Below are 22,718 nucleotides of genomic sequence, written 5' to 3' on the forward strand. Positions count from 1 at the left end.
TGCGGGTCTGCCACGAGCTGGGCCGGGGGAAGCGCAGGCTGCGAGCCCCGAGCAGGACACCGTCCTCTGGGGATGTCACTGACCCCAGGGGAATGGGCACCGAGCCCTAGGAACGGACACTGAGCTCGGGGAAATCATCGATCCCTGGGGCTGCCACTGAGCCCTGGGGACGTCATTCACACCTGGGGACAAGTACACACTCCTGGGGACAGGCACCAAACCCTAAGGACAGGCACCAAACCCCTGGGCTGGGCTCTAAACCCCTGGGCTGGGCACTGAGCCCCCTCAGTCCCAGGGAGCAGGTCGGGGAGCCCGTGTGGGCAGGTGGTGGCCGTGGCTGCAGAAACGTCTGCACGGCGGATTCCACGTGCCAGGGTGAGGCTGGGCCACTGAACCAACCCTCTCAAGGGCCCTGGGCCTTCCCTGTCCCAGCTCCAGGGCTCAGAGCACTTTCCACCTGTGCTGCCCGCCCATGGCATGGCCCAGGGTGGGAGAAGCTCTCACCCCCCTGGTTAGGGACACACCAGTGCTGCCCTGTGAGCCTCAGCTGAGCCCATGCACCCTCCTGGGGGCCATCAGTTGTGGGATCCAGGAAAAATGCTGGTGCCATTGGGATTAGTGTTGTGGCTGCTGCCCAAGCGTGGTAGGTCTCAGTGTGGGAGCCTTGTGCCAGGAAAATGCCATGCCCTGTGCCCTGCAGAGCTCCATGGTCTGTCCTGCTGCTGGGATTCACTTGGGACTAGAAAATGTGCTGCAACATCAGCTCTCTGGAAGTTTCCCTCTCCTCTTCTGCACCACCAAACACAATCTGAGGCTACCTGGAAATTTATTAAACCTGGGTGCAGCTTAGAAATTTCCCTTTGGCTTCACTGGCTCCCACATGGTGGCACAGCAGGCACCCCTCTGCAATACAGGGACCACCCCAGGGCACCACACAGAGCTGGGCAGCAGAGCTGGAGCTGCACAGCCCCGTTTGCCTCCTCTGCACCCTCACCCCACTCCAGCCTCCTCAATCTGGGGACACTGACCTGTGCCCGAGCTGGGGACAAGCCCAGGGAATCCTGGCTCAGCTCCGTGCCAGGAACTGGGGCAGCATCAGCCGCTCGGACATCCCTGACCCAGAGCAAACATCACGGGGGCAGCAGCGATCACATCACTGGGAGCCGTGACCTGCCATGGGGCACGCAGGGAGCCTTGTGCTTCCCCCCGTTTTTATTGGGGTCACCGCAGGGAAGCCAGGCTCTCTGGTGATGGAGTTTCCCTTTCCTTGCTGCAGTCCCTGCGCTGTGGGAGGAGAGGGCAGGTTTCCAGGGCTGGGGAGATGGATGTGCTGTGGTCCCCATGGATTCAGAGCAGCCTTGTGCAAGCGTGGGGGTCACAGACCTTTAATAACCCATGCAAGATCCGGGGCACAGCCTTCCCTGAGGGATACAGAGGGACAAACCCACACAAACGCAGAAGGGCAAAGTCACACATAAACATGGAAGGGGGAAACAACACACGTAAACACAGCTTAACTTTTGCACAAGTTGTGTGCAAAGCTGCATTTTGCCAGGCCCCGTCCCCGATCCAGAGGGTCCGAGGGCGCCGGGAGCCCACACGTGGAGCTGTCCCTGCCCCTGGTTTCCCCCAGCCAACAGCAGCATCCCGCAGCAGCGGGGAAGGGCGGAGCAGCGCGGCAGCTCCGTGGGCCGGCTCCGGGGATGGATTCCACGCGGGGTGGGGCTCCCGGGGGTGCGCCGGGTTGCGGAGCAGGGAAAACCCCGCCCGTAGGACCAGGGCCACGCAGCCAATAAGCGCGGCGGCCGTGAGTGGAGTGATTCTACATCACGGCCCGGGGCCCGCGATTACATCATGTCAGTCCTGCGGGGATGGCGGCCGGGCCACGTGGTGGCTCCGGAGTCGCTGAGACGTTTTCCTGAGCGCAGGCTGGGAGGAAACCGCAGGATGAGAAAGAAAACAAACCGGCCCCGGGATGGCTGGCCTCTGGCCACCGGGCTACCGAGCCGGCCGGGCAGGCTGGTGCGGCTCCGAGGGGCTGTGGAGCGTCTCCCCGAGCGGCAGCAGCAGCGCCGGGCGTGCAGAGCCCGAACGCGGCAGCCCCAGGACGGAGCATCCCCCGTGCTGCTGCCCCCTCGCCCAGGCAGCTGGGCTCTCCCCGAGCGAGCCCCCGGCTGTTTCCCACCTGCCAGCAGCGTGCCATGCTCCGTGCCCAGCCTCTGGCATCCTGCCTGCCCCGGGGCTTGTTTTGCTCTGGCAGGGAGCGGCGTTAATCATTAATTTGTGTCGCAAACAGATTCAAACGCTTCTCTCCTTCGCTGCGTGTAACTCGGCTTTGCCAACTGTCCCTTCCCGAGCCACAGCTCGGGGAGGCACAGCCAGGTTTGGTGGCACTCCAGTGCAGCCCCCACTCCGGGTATATTTACCCTCGGGTGAAATGGGGAAAGGTAAATGACCTGTGGTCATTTCCTATTTGCAGTGGCATCCAAACCTGCTGCCCAGTGCCAGAAAGCAGCGACACTCCGTTTGCACGGGGCTCTGCCCGTATGGGGCTCGGTGCTGTGCTTTGTGCCCGGGCTTGGCAGCCCAGGGTGGAGGGCAGCGAGGTGTGGAAGCCCCCAGCCCATGGTGGGAGTTTGCACGGTCGCTGTGGGAGCAGGCTGGGAAAAGAGAACTCCATCAGGGTTCACAAACTGGGGAAGCCATGCTCAGTTTGGGGAGTTGGAGAGGCACGCGTGGGAAAGGCAAGTCCCGATGTGCTTGTGCTGCTCTTCCCTTTGCATCCCCTCTGGCCCCTGTTGCAGGCAGAACTTGGGGTTAGAGGGGATTTTTTCCTTTCCCAGTGTAACTGTGGGGCGGCAGAGGACAATGTGGTGAAGCCCCTGGAAGGAGCAGCCCCCTGCTCCCACATCCCCCATCCCCACAGCCCCTCCTGCACAGCGCTGGACATTTCTGACCCGGCGCTTTTTGTGTGATTCTGCCCTGTCCGGGCAGCAGCAGTTCCACACCTTTCCCAGCAGATCCAGGCCAGGAGCCTCCCTGAATGTATCCGACATTGAGGCAGGCACATGATCATCAGGGGTAAAAAAGCTGGGGCAGGGCTGTTTAATGCTAATATGTAGCTACAGGGAGGGGAAACCCTGAACTTATTCCAGCTATTCCACACCCCCTTACCCAGATTTAAACAATCGGGGTGGATCTCCACGTGCAGAACAGAGGGCACCATTCAACCAACCTGGTTCAGTTTGGCCAATGCCATTTCTCTGGGGTTCTTAATCTGGTGCTCTTCCTTCTCTGCCTATCAAACCCACCATCATAATGGGGATGTTGGAACAAATTCCTGGCAGATGAGTCAGGAAAGTGTCCCTTGGATGGGCTGGGAACATCACCCATCTCTTTCCAGGTCACAAGGGTGGTGACCCACAGTTGCCCACTAAGGACTATCAGTTAAGCCCTGCCAAGTGGGCAGGCATCCCACCAAGCACCGAGGTTGTCACCCGTGCATCTGCCTGATGCCCCCCTCAGAAGATGTGCCAGAATTTAGTGGGACACGAATTCAGCAGCACTGGCAGCACAGCAGCGAGGGCAGCATGAGCCACACAAAGACACAAAGAGCAACTGCTGGGGACAAGCCTTCTCCCAGTGGGAATAGCCAGGTTCTGACCCCTGGAGGAGAGCGAGGACTCCCAGTTTTGGCATCTGGTGGGTACCCAAGGGCTGCACATGTCCCCTGTGCTCAGGCCAGGCAGTGGAGCCAAGCGAGTCCCCAGCTGAGAGACAGACGATAGCACCCCCAGCTCACACTAATAGTGTATTTATTGGAATATCTCACATGCAGGAACCAAGGAGATGATTTCTGGAGCAAGTTAAACAATGGCAGATTAATACAGTTGTCTCGTCCTTAACGGAAACACTTTCTACTTGAATACAGTGATGTTTTAGTGTTGGGTTTCTCTGCTTCTTGTGTATTTTGTTTCTCTTTACATAGTCAATCTCTTTAAACAGTAAACAGTTATGTTCCCTTTCTCCCCCTACCCCATTCCCAAACAAAAAAATATCCAGTATCTTCAGTAAATAAATATTATCCACTTTTATCTGGAAAGCCTACAGCTGTAATATACAGAGACGCTATTACACAGGTTACGTTTGTAGGGTTAACAACAGCTCATAGGAACATGTAGGGAATGAGGAGCTCGTACTCATAAAAACACGGAGCAGGGTGGGAATTCTGGAGTAGTGCGTTTGCCATGGGCTAAAGAGAACCAGCACCAGAGCTTGGTGCTGCTCAAGGCCAGCTGGCTCTTGGTGACACCCAGCCTCACCTCTCTCCAGGTGAGGAGGAGGTGTGTGGAGCCTGGGGCTGGAGCAGGCAGGCACGGCCTGCTCCTGAGGATGTGGTTTGGGATGGGTGGGTGGGAGGTGCTGTGTGGGCACCTCGTCTCCTTGGCTGGTGGGAAGCCACAGCAGTGGAAGGGTTACCTCCAACACAGCTCTAAATCCACTCACTGCTTCACTATTTCCATAAAAATAACTGTTCTGAGCTGTTTTTTTCCAGGGGAGGCTCTGCAAGGCTTGTGGTCAGCCCTGAGGAGGTAAACAATGACGGAGCTGGATGGGGATGGACGGGAATGGAGATAGCACAAGCAGTTCCCACTCCAGGGCTCCCAGCTGCCGCAGGAGACTCAACAACTCACTGGATGAGTGTTGGAAATCCATCTTGTTTGCTCTCCTGGGCTGCACATCTGTCCCTGGAGGTGACATCAGGAGAGCAGGGCATAGAGGAGCAGGGACAGGCTGTGCTGGCTGGGAGCTCCTGCACGGAGTGACCATCACCCCTGCCCTGGGCCTGAAACCATGGCCCGGATCTGTTCTTCCACCACTGGAGGGAAACATCTCGCCACCACAGCCAGCTCCCAGTCCTCCATTTCAAAGTGGAAACAGCCAATGTATCCCATCAAAAAACGCTAAATGAAGTCAAACAAACAGAAATCCTCACTAAAAAAAATCCTTCAGCTTGGAGGTGCAAGACCAGCCCTGAGTATGAAAGAGCTGGTTTGATCAGCACATCCTAGAGGTGGAGGCTGTGATAATCAGAAGGGAAAAGGTATGTTGGAGGCTACGTGAGGGTCCCAGTATGGACCAGTCTCACCATTTATGCTGTTCCCTTTAAGAGACACCATGCTACGTTTTTATGAGCAGTTCTCCTATGAGCCTTACCTACACCCTAAACACCCTAAATGTCTGTACAGCACATTGTTATCTATTACACCTGCTGAAGATGCAGCTGAAATCTACACAGAACAATTTAAAAAAACCCAAAACCCAAAGGATATATTTAAATAGAAACCATTGATTCCTTACATCTCAGCACATGAAGAGTTAACAGAAGAGGTTAAAAAACACACTGGAAAGAAAATATATAGACAAAATAAATATTTTAACCTAGAACAGGGCACGATTAGACCTTACAAAGACCCCGAGAATAATTTAGTGTCACTGAGTGTCAAGCTGTGATTCCTAATATGCCTAGAAAGCACTGGGATGTTATTTCTTATGGAAAGTGGATCAGGCTGCAGCTCCATCCCTGTTCTCCCAAGCACTGGAGCCACATGAGTCCTCTGCCCACTTGCACAGAAGAAGCACTTAAGAGTGAAAGCGGAGGAAGGATAAATCGAGAAGTTGGTCTCCTGAAGTGAAAAACCCCTTCCCTTTCCCTCAAACAGTTCCCACCACTCCGGTTTTTAGCAGACCACAAGAGGACAGGGAAGATGAGAGATCCTGATACAGGACATTTGGGAAGCTCTAGCATAGCTGTTGTATTTGTTAAAGAAGGTTTGGGCTAAACCACCTGTTCTGCCACACTCTGTTCCCTTCGGTGCTTCCAGCCCTGAGAGCCAAGCGTGGTGGATCTGGGCTCCAGATCCATCCCAGGTCTTTTCAAAAGTACATTTCCTCCCTAGGAAGGCATCTCCTGGGAGCTGCCCTATTTCCAGCAAAGCCACCACTTGTGCTGGTGGCACCTGCCATTCCCTGCAAGCACTGCCATGGCTTTCCAGAGGATAATGCGGAGTGTCAGCAGGGACCACGGGCTGCCTGGGGCTGCACACACCAAAAGAGCCCCCTGAGCTCTGCCAACACATGCTCTGTACTTTCCCCCCAGCCCCAACCTTCTCATTCCACCTCTTTTCCTCCCAGCTGGAGAGAGCAATCACCGACAGCTCTGCAGAATCTTCCAGAAAGGGACCAGATTTTCCCTAAAGCAACACCTTGGAGGTCCCAGGGCAGTTTTAGTGTGGCAGAAAAAAGCATTAAAAGCACTGTCCCCCAGCACCTTTTGGCTGAGGAGTAGGGGATGAAGGGCCAGCACAGCTGCAGCAGTGGGACGCTGCGGGGGCTCGGTGACAGTGACATCCGTGCCACTCTGCACCATCTGACAGTGTCCCCATGCCTGAGCAATGCGATTATCTCCTCTGGCTTGGCAGGGAAGCTGGATTAACATGCTTAGAATCACCTGATGTGGCCATTTACAGGGTCAATGTGTTTCAAGGATTTAGAAGAGAAAATACACACTTAAAACACCCACGGAGCTTTCTGCATTGACAGGAATACCAGCAATTCATTCTGTGCTGGCGAGACTGCTCGGGCGATCACCAGATGCTGTCTGAAATCAAATCAGCGTTGCCACAGAAGTTTCCTCAGGTTTCTGGGAGCTGGTGGCCATATCTGATGTGTTGTAGCAAGCTGGCAGTGCCAATCCCTGAGCGTTGGGCTCACCTTGTGTTGAGCAGTGAGGGCAGTGGGTGAGAGCAGGGGTGTGCAGTGCAGCCAAGGCAGATTGTTCCATTGGCCACGGAGAAGATGGAATGGGAGAAAGCCTCTGCAGACCCACAAAGAAGGGCTTCAGCTGGAGAGAGGGCCAGCAAGTGGGGAGAAAAGTTTGATCTCCAAGTTATTTCCATCTTTAAACTGGTTTTGCCTGTCCATTTGTAAGCTGTGCTACACAGAGCAGTGATGAGGTGTCACACCAGCACAGAGGGGTGGCAGGACAGCCCTGCCTGGGCCCAGCTACATATGCAGGGATCCTGGAAGAGGCTACAGGCAGGGCAGGACAGAGAAGATGATGAGCAGGGAGAGCAGAGAGTGAAACCTGACCTGGGACGGCCTGGAAATCCTGCACCAAACAACATTTCCCTTCAAAGATTAATGTGTCCGCTGTCAAAGTCCATCAGTGCTGCAATCAGGCATTTGGTAACAGGCTTTGTGTGTCACAACGTCCCAAAGGGGGTGGTCCTCAGAGAGTATGGAATGGGCTGATAAAATGCTATGCTCAGATAAAAGCTTCTATCACTTGGCCTAGAACAACTTTCCAGAGAGCTTGACACACATCAGCATCCTAGGAAGCTCAGACATGTCAGGTCAGACGGAGGTTGCCTAAGCCAATGAACACCCTGAGGAAGAGGAGCTGAAGCCTGCTGCCTGCATGGGCTTTTAGCTGATAAAGTGCCTCTCTGTCAGGATGGGAGATTCTCCTGCCATGCACTGCTCAGCTCTCTCTTTGATCCTGCCATCCTGCACCACTGGATTCCTCCCAAGGAATGTGCTGGGGGACGCGGCGATGGCTGGAGCTGCCTGCTCCAGCTCTGCCTGTCAGCCCAGCAAGGCAGGCACACATGCTGGAATCCCTGCTGGCAGCCCCAGAGGAGCAGGAATCCTGGCCATGCCTCTGGCAAGTAAGGGAATATGTTTGTTTGCACAGAGACTGCAGTCCCGTAGGAGCTGGGAGTTAATGAAGGGCAGAGGGATCAAAGGACATTCCAAAAATTACAAATAGCATGGTCACAATCATTCCAACACTTTCTCAGGCCTAAACCTGGAAGGAAATGAGGAGTTTCACCTCCAGCACAGGCTGGCACAGCTAATCCTTCCATGGTAACCACTTCCCTCAGCGTTCCATCCAAACCTCTGAGGTTTGCTCTTTTCCTCATCCCTACCCCCAAGAACCAGCATATCTGTCCTACCAGGCATGGCAGGGAATCCAGGAAGCTCAGTTCACACCCAATCCATGAGCAAGTCCCATCCATCTGCATGAATGTTTACACCAAATGCAGAGCTCTAGAGTCACCAGAGAAGGAATCTAAGGTAAGGAGAAAATAACTAAGCTATTTTAAAAGGCAAACACACCAGGAAAATTCCTGCTTGAGAATGGTCTCCCAAAGAGCGAGGTGCTTCCTGTGCCATCATTACAACATCCACTTAGCCCAGCATTTTCCATCCTTGTCAACTGCCAGAGCTACTGGACATGGCCAACAGACTGTTTCAAATTAGAGCAAGCCCAGATAAAACACAAGGCAAAAAATACCCTGTGAGATTTAGAAATGAAACGCCACAGAAAGTGGGGAAAAGGGACCACCATATGGTACCAGGAGATGTGTGAGTGGGAGAGTAAAGGATTTTAACTTGTGAAGCACATGTTGAAAGGGGAACAGTTGTTCCTTGCTGTCGAATCCAACACGAAAGCCAATACATTAACATTTTATCTAAAAATAAAGACACACTCCTCCTGAACATTCCAGCTCAGTCAATTACATGCTGATTGACAGAGCCGTCTACTTGGCAGGACCTGCCTACAGAAGAGGATGATCCCTACATAAATTGAAGGGCAAGGCTGCTCTCTTCCCCCTGGGCTTTTGTTTCAGCCCAGTGTGACGTACTCGTGCATTCTGAAGGGGTTTTCAGCATCAAGAGCTGGTTTTGTGCAGCTGGGACAGGAAGGAGGGGATTAAGCGAGTGCTGGAGAATCGTGGTCTGGCAGGAATAGTGTTGGATTTAAATAGAAAGAGTCAGCTTGTGGGGGTGGATCATTTGGGGAGGGAGGGAAGGAGAAGCAAACTATGGAATGGGGGGGACTGGAGTCGTTGTTAGCCAAGGACTGTGAGAGGACGAAGTGGCCGTGCGGCGACATTCGCCGGCGGAGCAGAGGGGCGGGAGGGAGGGCGGCTCCGCGCCACCTTCACAGTGCAAAGAGGGCATCCTCCGAGCGCTCCTGCTTTTTCCTGCTGGAAGGATTTGTCGGAGGGGTGGGGGCTTCCAGAGGAGGGGATGGCAGATTGGGAACCATCTCCGCCGCTTTGGCTCGCTCTTCTAAAAATTTGTCAAACTCTGCAATGTAAAAACAGAAGGAAGACAGGTAAGAATGGGGGCCGTGGGTTTGGCCCCAGGGACAGAGGTTGGCAGGGGCTGAAATTCCAGGGCCTGGCATCCTGTCGGGCTGTGTTTGCAGGCACAAATAGTGGCACAGCCTGATTTCCTCGGGAAAGGGTACAGCCGTCCTTGGAGACACCCGAGCTCAGGCAGCAGCTGGAATCAAACCCACACTATGCCATTGGCTGTGACAGAACCAGGGAAACATCATTCCAAAGGGCTGAGCAGCTTGGGGACACATTCCTGCTGGCACAAACACTGAGCACAGCCAAGGAAGATGGCAGGGAAGCACTTACAGCCAGGAGGGCTCCCCACACCATAAATATGAACCTTTTGCTGTGAAATGCTCTCCTCCCACCTTTCTGAGCATGGAAGCGTTTGCTGGGGAGCATCAGGCTGGGAGAAGGCAGCATCTCAGCAGGGATCAAAGCAAATTCCATCTGAGCACTAACCTGAGAATGGCTCAAAGCCAGGGGCATCTCTGCTTACCTTCACTGGTCACTCCTTCTTCCAGTTCGTTGCCTTTCTGCAATGGGAATAAAAAGCCACGTGAGCACAGGCAGTGCTTCCCCTTCCCTGTCATCCCCTCCACCTTTAATACAACTGGACAGTTTCCACCACTTGTTTCCACATATTAACCATGGGAGCAGGGTGTCCTGGGGAAATCACAGAGCTCCCACCTCGGGAGGCCAGTGGGGACTGACATTTCACTGTGCTGCAGAGCAGGAGGATGAGCACTGAGGTGCTTCTGAAGATTGCTGGTGGACAGCTAAGCTTTCCCTGTTGGACCTGAATGTCAGCCCAGTGCTGTTTCCCCTTCAGACAGTAATTCTGGTCCAAATCTGAGCTGTGTGAGTCACACACACACACTGTACCAGATGGCATCTTTTCTGTCACACAGTCCTTTAAAAAGTCAGGACTGTGGTTTGCATTATGTCTTCAAGTAAAATGCCCTTTTAGCTGACAAAGGACACGTGAAAAATTGTATGGGGTCAACATTCCTCCTGTGAGAGTTCATTTTAGGTTTCATACAAAAATATAGCAGCTTTCCTGTGCCCATGCTGCACGAAGACAAGACCAGGGTGAGCTGGATGAAGGATACTGACAGCAGTTAGTGTTTGTCCATCAGAATCAAAGGCTGGGAATGCCACAGGGTCACTGCATTTCCAACAGTTTGTGCATTTCAATGTGCTTTTCAAATAATGAAATTAGAAGTCCAGGGATAGGCATCTTTGTCAATCTAGCAGGATGTTTAAGATGGGTAAAAATACTGGTCGAAAAAGTAAAGTACTTGGCATCTCTACTAGAAGTGGGAACATACTGACTGGCCTCACATTTTAGAGCCTGAGCATCTCCTGGCTTCCTACTGCACTGAGGTTTCCAAAGGTTCACACAGCAGCCTCTTCACAGGCAAAGCTGCTGTTTGTCCCAGAGTACCCCAAAAAGGGTAAGGAAACGCCAATTATTTAACCTAACCTGCAGCTTCCTCGCCTGGGAAGTAGAGAACTGAAATGAGCTGTTAACAAGGAGGGGACCCAGAGTGAAAAAGGAAAATCCAGTTCAGATTTTCACAGGTTTCTCTCTGCTGCACCCACATAGGGCTGGGATGGGGACCCAGGGACATCCCCAGGCTTGCTCAGGCATTTCCAGGACATTTCTCTGCTTTGTTCCTTTTGAGCAAGTCTGTGCTGGGGATGACAGAAGCACAGAGCTACCTCCATATCTCTCCATCAGATTTTCTCTCAATTAATTTAAATGGCAAAGACAAAAGTTGATTGGTTAAGCAGAGCAGACATGCTACTTTTACAGTATTTCTTTAACAAAATGAGGCCAGTTTGTAATTAAATTTGAAAGTGACTCCTGTACCGAGGCCTGACAAACCAACCTGCAGCTGGAACCCAGTGACATTTCAGAGCCAGCCAGTCAGTCTGCCAAAATCAAACACTGAACCTGGAATCTGTTTAAGCATTTCAGGCACCTCGGGAGAGCTGGAGAATTTTCTTCCTTCCAGTACAGCCAGCTCCTGCAGTGCCAGAGCACAGGGCTGACGTGCCAGAGCATGCCTGCAGCTCTGCTGAATCCCACAGCTCCCAGCTGGGAGCTGAGCAGGCAGCAGCAGGGGGCTGGGGGAGACCCTAAGGAGTTGGGAGTTTTCTGCCTCAAGCTGGAGGAATGGAAGGAGATGATGATCCTTGGGGATATGCTGAGTTCAAGTTCAGTTCACTAAAACTAAGAGCAGTGTGGACACAACCCACCCCCCACCCCCCAAAATGCACTTGGTTGATTTGAGTCATATGCTTACATTGAAAAAAACCAGAACAGTAAATGTGTACTAGTTTATCCTGCTTAAACCAAATGTGTGTTGGGACAGCAAAACAAACCCCAGGGTGAAGGCAAAGCTACTTTTAGTTCTGCTTTTTGTTTGTTTGTTTAATAATTACTAGACAATAATCATTTAGGAGAAAGTTATAAACATTGGAGACTGTTATAATTTTTTATTATTACTATTATGAAACATGTCAAGATTGCCTGCCAGTTTAACAAAGACATCTTAATTTGAAAGGAATCTATGCCCTGATCCAGCATCTCTTAAAAGCATGCCTCAACATAAGCATGAACTTACATCCTGTCTAAATAATGAAGCTTTAAACATGGAATTTAAGTCTGGTGTAGAAAAATTCAGCCCATATTTAATGCTTCCCTATTTTAGGATCAGAATCCCACATTTTCTGGAACATGTGCTATTCTGTGATGTTCACATGGAGAAGGGAAAATAAAACAGCTCAGAAAAAAAGTGTTTTCATTGAATTGCTGAACACGACCCCGACTCCTCCTGCTTAGATATTCCCTTCAAAGGGAACCAAACTCTCTGCTTGGGAAGTTTCACTGCTTCCTGCTATGAGAAGTACCAGGAACTCAGCAATGCATTGAAAGGTACCCATGCAAGTGAAAAATGAAAATATAAAGAGTCTCACCAAGTCGGTACTGAGCCACTCCTCAATGTCATCCATGACAGAGGACTGTGCAACAGGGATCTAGGGAGTGCAGCGAGAGAACAGCAAGGCAGGCAAAAACCAAAACACATCCACAATCATGGCCACAGAGCGATGGAAAACGCCAGAAACAAGATTAAAAACAAAACAAAAACAAAGATGTAAGATGTGCTGGAAAAACAAAAAAAGGCAACAAAATATAAATGGCATTTCAAATAAAGAAACAACTTGGAAAGGAAATTATGAACAACAAGGCTAAAAAAACCAGGAGAAAGATTATGGGAATGACGTGACTGGATGCCAGCATAAGATGAGTAACTTCTCGACCACATATTAAAACCATCAAGATGGACTGATGATTCTAATCTTGATCGTGAAATGCTTTTAAGGGTAGAATACTGGATATCAGTTAGGTTTTGAAATGTTAAATTTACACCTTTTGTTTTTTAAAATGGGTATTAGCCACAGTGAAGGGTTAGCAAAAAAGAGGGGCTCAAAATCTTTAGGCAACACTCCTATGAAAACAAACTGGTTTTCTGGGCAGGTGGAGAAGTCAGAGCCCAGGGTACAGTCATGCTTCCTCCCAGATCCTCCTCCCATCACACCACCAAGCCCTGGCAAGTCTTGGCACAAGGGTTTAAAACAAAACTGTCCCAGCTCCCAGTTCCCACTCCTCTGCCAAAGGTGACCCTCGGAAGCAGAGCCCAGCATGTGCCAAAGGTGGGGGAGGAAGAGGATGGGGCAGAGGAGAAGAGGACAGCCCCAGAGCTGCAGCAGGGCTCTCCAGAGCAGGTCAGGCTCCAGGGATAGTTTAACACTCAGGTTTGGAAGGTTTGCCTCTGCCCCTGCAGCGGATGGGTCACGATACCAGTGTGATTACAACAGGCAGAGCAGAGGCAGCTGAAGGGCAGCGATTTCACACAGTGCTGAGGGAACCGGGTCAGCAAAGGGAAATTACTGAGTATTAGGTGTAGAATTTCCTGACTTAACTACACTGCTTAAATACAACAGAGGCCTGCTGAGGTAAACAGGAAAACACCACAATAGACCTAGTAAGGACAACCTGAAAAATAGGTGGAAAACAATGTCAGACATGTGAGTTCCAGGCCAGGGCATGGCAGCCAAGCAGCAAAGCTGGCAGGGAGGAGACCTGGCACTGTTAGAGGGACTCTCCTAGGCAGAAAACATATCAGGGGCTCTCTACAGCTTTGCCTGAAACCTCTCACAGGAATTGCCCACCCTGGAAGTGATTAAAAACCCTGTGGATGTGGTGCTTTGGGACATGGCTTACTTGTGGCCTTGGCAGCAGTGGGTTAATGGCTGAACTTGATGGCCTTGGAGGAATTTTCCAACCTTAATGCCTCTGTGATTCAACAAGAAGAGCTGGAAGAGGCTCTGCAGATGCATTTCCTGGGAGATGTCGTTTTCTCAGGCACTTCTAGCAGGGAAAGATGGATAGATGCTGGATCACAGAGGTTGAGGCTGTTCAGCAAATCTCCTCAGGAATTTTTTCACAGTATCAAGTGGCCCTTTGTACTGAGGAGGCCAGTTAAGCCCTTGCTTGAGGTGAGGTGTGCTAAAGTGGGTTAGTTGTGTCCAAGAACTAGAAATCCAGAACTCAATCCAAAGCATCTCCCCTAAAGACCAGCACCAGGAAGGTGGCTGGGCTCTAACTTGACAGGTTGCCTGGACAAAGTGACAGTTCCTGGCTTTAGAGGTAGAAGGTGTTGTTTTCCTTCCAGTGAATTCATCAAGATCCCAAACAGAAAATAAATTTCTGCAGTTTCCTCTGGAATGGGCCAGATTTAGGATAACTGTTCCTTTCTGATTTCCTGAATCATGCACACACAAGACTATCACAGTGAGCTGAAGCTGCTGAGAGCTGGCCCAGACGGTCACTCACAAGGGAAGAGCTCTAAAGCCCCTTCCAACACATTCCTTTCCAAGGACAAGTTGCATCTTGTAAAACTGTCTCCTTGGATTAACAGCTATATAAAATACTAGCTTCAGAGATAAAAAGTAATTATTTTATTCAGCCTACAGCAACCTTAAAGCTGCTGTAGAAGTTGCACTGCTGCCTCTCTCCTGTATTGCTTAACACTGTGGAAGGTGCAGCCTCTGAGCTGTTGGTTGCAGCTCAGAAAGGTGCTCATGTTTCTCTAAGGATAAGAACATGTGCATGGAAGGGAGGAGGAAAACAGCTGGTTTATTTTTCCTTTTCTGTGAATAAAATTTACAGGAACTCAGGGGGCTCCAAGAAAGTTGGAGGGGGATTTTGGATAAAGGCCTGCAGTGACAGGACAAGGAGTAATGGCTTTTAACTGAGAAAGGGTGGATTTAGATTAGATATTAGAAGAGTTTATTCCCTGTGAGGGTGGGGAGGCCCTGGCACAGATTGCCAGAGAAGGGTTGTGGCTGTCCCATCCCTGCAAGTGTTCCAGGCCAGGCTGGATGGGGCTTGGAGCAACCTGGGATAGTGGAAGGTGTCCATGCCCAGGACAGGAGGTTGGAATGAGATGAGCTTTTTTCCAACCCAAACCATTCCAGGATTTTATGATTCTATGAATATAAGAGCAACTGTTCTAAAAAGTGTGGCAGTACTGTGCCCCTGTATTAGAAGGAACAGCAGCTCAGATCTTGATTATCCTGAAAACATGACAGATGACTGATCAAGTACTGAGTTCCTGAGAATCACAGGACTCTTGAATTTGCAGAAGTCCTCGAAGAACAGCTCAGCAGCACAAGGGTTTGTGCTGTGGCGTTTCGTAAGGATTTTAAAAAATGAAAAAAAAAAAGCAAATAAAGGAATTCTACTTTCAGCTAGAGCTACTTATAACAAATAAACAAAGCCCTCAGAAGTGCAAGAGCACTTCTTGCAGAGAAGCAGACAAAGCTGTAAGATAAACATCTGAGTGTGTCAGCCGTTTGCTATTCAGCACTGACCTTTTAAAAAGCTTTCCCTGTCTCCCAGCACACCCACAGAAGTGCTGAGGGTTGGTATCTATTGCTCCTTCCATGCACAAACTTCCAGTTTACTTTCCTAAGACTCTGAGCCCCATTTCCTCATAAAACATGGGTTACATGTGCCAGGTTTAATTTGTTCAAGAATAAAGAGGGAGGAAATTCTCAAAGAGCAACTGGAAGTTTTAAATTATTTTAACGATAACATTGTACCATTTATTTTTCATTTTAAACTGAGAAGAGAACATACAGAGAAGCTCAGTTTTTGCCAGTCAGTTGGGTACTTGGCAAGTCTTCCCCTTTCAGAAGCCCTAAACTGAAAAATGTGCAGGGGAATTTTGTTATAACTAACCCCTAAATCCCAACAGAGGCAATGTAAAAACAAATTAACTAGTTTACACATTAAAAAAAGACAACAGTTTCTGGGAACAAGCAGCAGTAGCAGCCACAGACTACATGGAAAAAATTCTGGAATGGGACACTGCCTTGTTGATATTTTGATTATGCAAACTTCCATGGTCTAGTGAAGCTTTCAGTCTTGGCAAGATAGCTCCCCAGATAGTGCAGGCTGCAAGAGCTGTTTGTATAAAGATATTGGGATTTTTTTTTAAAGTCTATACTTAACTGTAAATGGAAATTAAGTCACAAAATATTTTTGGGTACTTCAAGTAACTGGTTTTAATTAAAAGCTGGTCTTATTGTTTAAATTCCTTTTTTATTTAGTCTTTTGAAAATCCTATGAATGGGATCATCTTAACAGTCCTGAAAGAGAAATGGAAAAGGAGGGTTGGGAGATCAAAAGTAAGTGCTCAATCCCACAAAACCCACAGGAACCTGGAATTCAAGTTCCTACTCATCTAGGCTAGATTGTGTTGATGTTCTCACTAGCAATCAAAAGCCAAAGAGTATTGCCAATATTTTTCCTCAGAAGTCATAAAATCCAATATTCTACCCTTAAAAAGACAGTTTAAGGTTATTATTATCACATTTTATTTCTATTAAAAATGATCCCACTGGAAAAGAAGCAGGTATGAAATGACAATTCAGGTCTCTAGGTGAGCTCATTAATGTTCTTAAAATGTTTAACAAGGTTTATGCTAATTGTTGCTAGACTACTGCCTTGTAATAGCTTAGTTAATGCCACTTCTTTCTAGATGTTTAACAAAGCTGACACCAGTTCTTGGTTAGTTGCTACTCACTCCCCCTCGCTGGTTAGTAGTTGTAAAGGTCTGTCATTCCTACAGCAGCACTAGGAGCTAGGCCACTAGCAGGCTACTCCAGCTTACTACTACAGCCTTACCATCTATTTAAAGCTGTTGTGATCTTGAAATAGCTGCTTGGCCTCAATATTAGACCACGCTTGGCTTTAGGTGTAAGGATTAAATGAACTCCTTGGTTGCTCGTAACTGTGTTTGCACATTGCAGGGCCGGGCAGGCAGGAGCCCAGCTCTGACAGGCTGTACCCATCTGCATGTGACAGGAGTGTCCAGGCAGTGCCAGCCCTCGCTGACAGTGACTCCAGGGATTGGGCTGTCCTTGCACAGTGCTCCAAAAACACCACTACAGAGACCCCTGTGGTCCTGGGGTAAGGGGAAGCACCTGCTTGCCTTCAACAGGGAGAGGGGTCCCACCACATGGCAGAAATGAGATCTTCATGTGTCTGGTTTTGGGCTTATCCACTATGCAAGCACTTCAGTCTTCAAGATGATGATGTTATTCAACAAGTCTCGTGTTACCAAAGTCATTTCCACATCTCAGATCCTATCTCTCTCTTGAAGGCACATAGCGGCATCCCACTTGGTTACTAATTAACAGAGCTTTCATTTAATCTTTAATCACCTATCTTTCCTACAAAAAGGGCTCTCCTCTCTAGCCAGGCATGCTGCTGGCAGTCAAGATAGAGTGCTGAGTGGTGCTCATATCAATGCCTGTGAATTCTGGTTCCGTGTCATCCCTCCCCTGCCACTGTCCCAGTTAATGTCCTGACATGGTGGCTTAAGCAACACCTACTTCTCACTTTCAAAACAAATAACCCATTTGGTATTTGAGTGGGTTGACAAATTACTCTAGGAAAGGAATATATTAATGCAAATCTCAGTAGCTGTCCAATCTCATGAGAAGGGAACTGAGACTACCTGCACTAAAACGTGGTTCTGTGGTAAAGCCTGTGCTTAATTGCTGCTGATACGGATCCCTGTGTGAAACCTGCAAAACCCTGACCTCACACTGCAGACAGATCTCTCACTGAACTGCTCACCTCCCATCCCTCAGCCATATAAAAACCAGAAACATTTTCTGACAATGTAATTTTATCTACTTTAGTTTTGTGTGTAGAGCTGGGATGGATAGAACTGTGGCTTGTGTCTGTCTCCATGGTTCTGGCATCGAATTGATGGCAGAAACTGAGCCACAGGTTAACTGGAAACAAGAACAACACTGCCAAATTCACTTGGAGAGGAGAGCCAGAGACTGCAAAAGTGTGTGGTGAACTGGGATGCAGTTCACCACACAAAGCCCAAAGCTGAAATGTATCACAGCTTGTACAGAACAATGTCAGGTTGTGAGGGATTTGAGAACCACTCTGGCAGGTGAAGAATTCCTTCTGAGTGGTCTCGGTGTGGGCTCAGGGAACAGCAGTGTCAGCTCATCCCTTTCCTCCTCAGAAAAGTACAAAAAGTACCCCACATAATGGGCACATCAAGTTCATACCTGGGATTCTAGTTATCCACTGGCATTGTAAATGCTACAGGTCATATTAATAAATACTGTTAAGAACTACAACCAATTAAGAGAGAAACGGAGTTAATGATTAGTTTAGTTTTATTTTAGGTATTTCTCTCTCGTATTTAGCATACAAACAAGGTGACAGGTTTGTAAGAGCAGTGACTGGTTGGACAGCCAAGCCCCCTTCCCTCCCCACATCCATATGTCTCCATGAATGCTGCAGTATCCTTTTTCCAGACTGAATAACCACAAGCCAATGAAGGAATATGCTGTTTGCTTTTTTAATAAACCAGTGGTGTGAGTGGTGTGAACAGCAGGGGTGCTGATTTCATGCTTCCCCGCTCTTGTAAACAGTGGAAAGGCAAAGAAGAAGAACTAACTCAATCACTGGATTATTCATTATGGATGAACATCCAACAGTGGCACAGCACATCCCTGGCTGCAACAGAGCCACCGAACAGCGAGAGCCTCTGGGAGCCACAGCCAACAGCATCAGAGGCAAAGCTGATACTGCTGCTCGTGTTACAGCTTTTCACCATCACCTTGTGAGCTGTGGGTGTCTGACAGCACCAGAATGACACTGGCTCCCAGGGACTGTACCCACAGTGGGCTTATCCACGTGTGTGAGCAGGCATGGAGCTGCTTTTGGGCAGGCAGATACAGCACCTGTCCCATCACTGCGTGTGCACCAGCTGTGCAAAGTTCTGCCAAATTTCCAAGCTGGCCCTGAGAAATAATCTGAATTAGCCCTAAATTCAGAAGAATAAATGCAAGTGTTTCACAGAGTAGATACTACATACTCTGGATTTTCTAAACTTTAAGCTTTCTGGGATGTTTCTCTTTTTTGAGCACTGGGCAGCTTAGTCTGGGACATTCAGGGCTCTCCCTGGAGTGAGACATTTCTGTTCCTGGTGCCCAGCCCCACATGCGGCAGTGCCAGCACACCCCAGAGCAAAGGGAATCCTCCCTGCATCTCTCTGAACTCAGCTGCAGCCAGAACTGTCTCAGGAGGATTTTCTACAGTTAGGTCCCATTATTGGTACTAATCTCAAACACTTAAAATGATGGATTACATTGTCCAAAAAAAAAAAAAAATGGTCTTAGAACTTGGCTTTAAGGCATAGCTGAGGGTATTTTTTCCTTCCTCTGGCTTCTGCACCTAAAGCAAGCTTTGAACTTCTCTCTACAAGCACATTGATGAAGGACAACTTCAAATGAGGTCAGAACGTGCACAGGTTCAGTGATCTTCAGAAACCTGATTTTATCAAGGTACTGGCATCACCAGACATAGGAATTAAATCCTTAAAACCAGAAACACTGTTGTACTTCTTGGAGTCTGATTCCTAATGTCAGTGATGTTGAAGATGTCAATCTGGGCAGCAGTTCTCCCATTCCCTTCCTTGCATAAAGAATGATCCCTACATTACTCAATTCAACTACATATGATCCTACAACTTCCCTAGGTTTATTCCAGACCATGAAGCTAAGCACTACCAGAAAAGGCTGTTTTAGAGACAGATAGCAAGTGTCCTCTTTATGAATAAGACCCATGAGACTTGTGTTTATCCCTCGAAAAGTGGATACTGCATAAATAAATCAAGACAGTAGAAGGAACCAATTGGATCCCCAGGCCTCTTCTGAAGGTGACGTGGGATCCTACAAATGATTCAGTGATTTACAGGTCTTTGTGCTGTATAAACCAGAAATTGGTGCAAATCTTTCCCTTTGCCCCAGGTAATGATGCAGGTGGGAAATAAACTCCTTGTACTGTCCGATTTCAAGCGGTTCAAAAGGGCAGGACGAGAGGTGAATGGAGGATGGTTATTCTAGGTCAGGGACTGGGGTGGGCAGTAGGAATTGCTTCACTGGTGAAATCCTCACCATTCCTTGTGTAATTAGCCACTTGTCTATGGGCTCCATGTCTGAGTTCCCACCTTTACCTCTCCTCTGTGTTGAGAACAGAAAGGTCCATAAAGAGAGAAACCACAGCAACAACCCATGATAAAGTAATAAAACAGTTAAAAACTTCACAAACACAGACACACATACACACACAGAGATGCCTACAGTAGCTTCTGGCAGCAGCTGTGTCCCCCTCTGCCTGCCAGCTCTGTCCATAAGGGGACAGACCTCACCCAGAATTCTGCACTTCCTACAGACAGTTCACAGCGTTTTAGCACTCCCTCCATTATGTCCTTAGAAATAAAAATAATAATAATAAAATAAACCAATCACTGGCTGGTAGTGAGGCTGATGTTTGTCATCTTCTTAGAAGAAGGAAAAGTGAGGCTGTACAAGCTACTGCAGTCAGTGGGACTGCACTGGAAATTCTCATGTCACACTCTGTGGAGTCCCCTTTGTTTATGAAGCTGTGGGTTGCAGCACACCCTGCTCATGTCCTTGACCTCAGCAGACAGACTGTGCCCCACACAGACAGCACAGCAGCTCTGCACTGGTGTTGAGTGGAGGGAAGTCAGGGCAGTTTGCTGCAGTGTCCTGGCAGCCTTTCAAACTGCCCCTCTTGAAAAGCGCAGAGGTTAAAGGACTGCTGATGCATCCAGCTCCCCTGAGCAGGCTGCAGACTGCATGGCACAGCACCACAAACACTCTAAGATGGTTTTGTGTCCTTCAGCATCTCCTCCCTGAGCCAGGGTGGGATGCAGAGCTGTCTCCAGCTCTGGAAGGGCTTGCTTGGGCTCAGCAGAGTGCAGTGGCTCCAGTGAGCTCAGCAGAGAGCCACTGGTGTTATGTACATCCACACACAGGACACCTCTGCTGTTCCCATTAACACAGGTAATGGAGAATCAGTTGCAATCTTGTATGTCTCATTTTATGAGGGGAAAAAAAATAAAGGGAAATCATTCCAATTTCATCTACTCTCTGTGTAACGCCAGAGAATTGTTTCTTGGACACCTCTCCTCCCAGTTGTGATCATGCAACAACTCAGTGGCAACAAAAGCAATTCCCAACATGGAAAAGCAATATTAAGAAAACAGTGTATTTTTAGCTCATCTTGTTTCCAGCTGCTAAATCACATTAAAAGACAGCTAATGCCACGTGATCAGCCCTGTCTCTGCAGACCATTCTGAGAATGACTGCATTAGAAATGTCGGATGTGCTGAATTCTACCACTGGACAACTGTGCTGGAACGAGACGTGTGTGAAGAATGTGTTGCAAAGCTTTTGGCTCCTCCCCAGAGCTGTTCTTAAATTAGCTCTACCCAAATTAAAGCCTGTCTTTTCATTTACTGAGCACTGCCAGTTTTTTGCTACACACAACTGGGGCTGGTAACTTTAGGAGAGTTTAATTTTTATTTCCTTTAAGAAGAGACACCCACAAGCCTCACAACAGTTGAGAAAAAGTGTTTACCAATTACAGAGAGACTGCATTTCAAAACAAGGTCTTCTGAGTAGACATTACAGTCTCCAGGACCTTTGAAAAGAGGCTGAAAGTCTTGACATCTCATAGCCTCAAGTTCCACAACCAATAAGGCATTTACCCCAAAAAACTTTGACCCACAGATGAGCTTAGCCACAGCCCTTTGAACTGACAACACTTGGGGCAGAGCAGCAGCTCCGATGGTGTGGATGACAGGTTGTGCTGGTGCCTAAAGCAGAACTGGCTGGGAACAAAAGTGTTAAGTAATAAAGACATGACCCTGAGGCCACTGAGGGAATACAGCTCCCTTGACCAGCTAAATGCAAGCCCCTTGCATTTGGTTAGCCAGAAACAAAGAGCAGAATCTCAAATCCTTCCCCAGGTCCTGCCAATAACAGCTGAGTGATACTGGGGGCTTGGGATGTCACACTGGATTCAGGAATTCCTGTGTAGGAATATTTCTGCCCCTGCCTCCTCATGCCTCCCCTTTTCCCTCAGTACTGTTGCCATGAGTTTTTGTGGGGCTGAGCTCCAGCTGGTCATGGGGCTGACCTAGATTATAAATTGCCCTTCCTGCAGGAGGACAGGGACAAGAAATAGCAGGTAGGTTTGTGGGGTGGGGGATGCTCTGTAAGAGCTGAGGGCCTGCTCCCACTGAATGATGGCCTGGGCAGACAGGCAGCTGTGATCTGACCCCAGCTGGCTCCCAACACAAATTCTCCCTGGCTTGGAGCACAAGCTGCCAGGCATGTCAGCTGCCCAGAGCATTCCCACTTCATGAAAGAACCAGGGTGGGATCAGCCAAGGCATGGGGAGGCAATTCTCCCCAGTGAGAAGCATGTGCACACTGCATTGGCTCTCCCATGCTACGCTGGCTCTGCCGTGCTCCCTAGTGGTCATCACAGCCCAAAACTGGACTGGAAAAGGCTCTGAACCTGCTCTGTCCTCTAAAAACTTACACACAGCTGCATACAAAAGAGCAGCAGAGTTTTTAAAAGCAGGATGGTAGAAAGGGGTCAAGGGATGATCTGAAAGCTCCTTCACTTCTGCCTTCACCGAGGGATGCAGACAAAGCTGCCCAAGCTCTCTCACCCGTGTTTTAAGTGTCAGCTGCTGAGAGGTGACAGCACATGGGGCTCTTCTGCCCACACAAGAGAGCAAGAGCCTGCCCTGGGCAGACAGAACAGGCTGCAAGCAAGGGCAGTTATGGCAAAGAACATGAAGCATTAAAAGTCTGCATCATTTCTCTCCCTGTAACTCGCTCGTGTATCTGTGCACTCAAAGCAAAGTCTAGTAGATTAAGACTTTCACAAGCAAAACCAAACCAAGCCAATGCACATCAGTGTTCACAGGATATTCCCCACTTAATTCTTCTCAACTGTGATTCCAGCCAAAGAGCTGGACTCCCCAGACAAGCTGCAAGGACACAGGATAATTTACCCACTATGATTCTGAAGTCT

The 22,718-nt window shown here is 49.0% G+C and overlaps 1 protein-coding gene across 4 annotated transcripts in view; it reads right to left on the reverse strand.

Moving 5' to 3' along the window:
* Positions 1–3,798: 3,798 nt before the first annotated feature.
* Positions 3,799–22,718, reverse strand: part of TOM1L2 (target of myb1 like 2 membrane trafficking protein) — a 56,883-nt gene continuing 37,963 nt past the window's right edge. Inside the window, exons 13-16 of one of the 4 annotated variants that reach the window (XM_021550004.3) lie at positions 19,761–19,826; positions 12,177–12,236; positions 9,691–9,727; positions 3,799–9,159 (exon numbers count right to left, since the gene is read on the reverse strand). In XM_021550004.3, the coding sequence (XP_021405679.1) occupies positions 9,011–9,159; positions 9,691–9,727; positions 12,177–12,236; positions 19,761–19,826 (312 nt within the window). In that variant the 3' untranslated portion in view covers positions 3,799–9,010. Of the gene's footprint in view, positions 9,160–9,690; positions 9,728–12,176; positions 12,247–19,760; positions 19,827–22,718 lie in introns of all 4 variants that reach the window. The other 3 variants (XR_002467255.3, XM_021550010.3, XM_021550018.3) reach the window with 3 other exon arrangements.

Source organism: Lonchura striata, chromosome 16 (assembly GCF_046129695.1).
Source record: "Lonchura striata isolate bLonStr1 chromosome 16, bLonStr1.mat, whole genome shotgun sequence".
Taxonomy (NCBI): domain Eukaryota; kingdom Metazoa; phylum Chordata; class Aves; order Passeriformes; family Estrildidae; genus Lonchura; species Lonchura striata.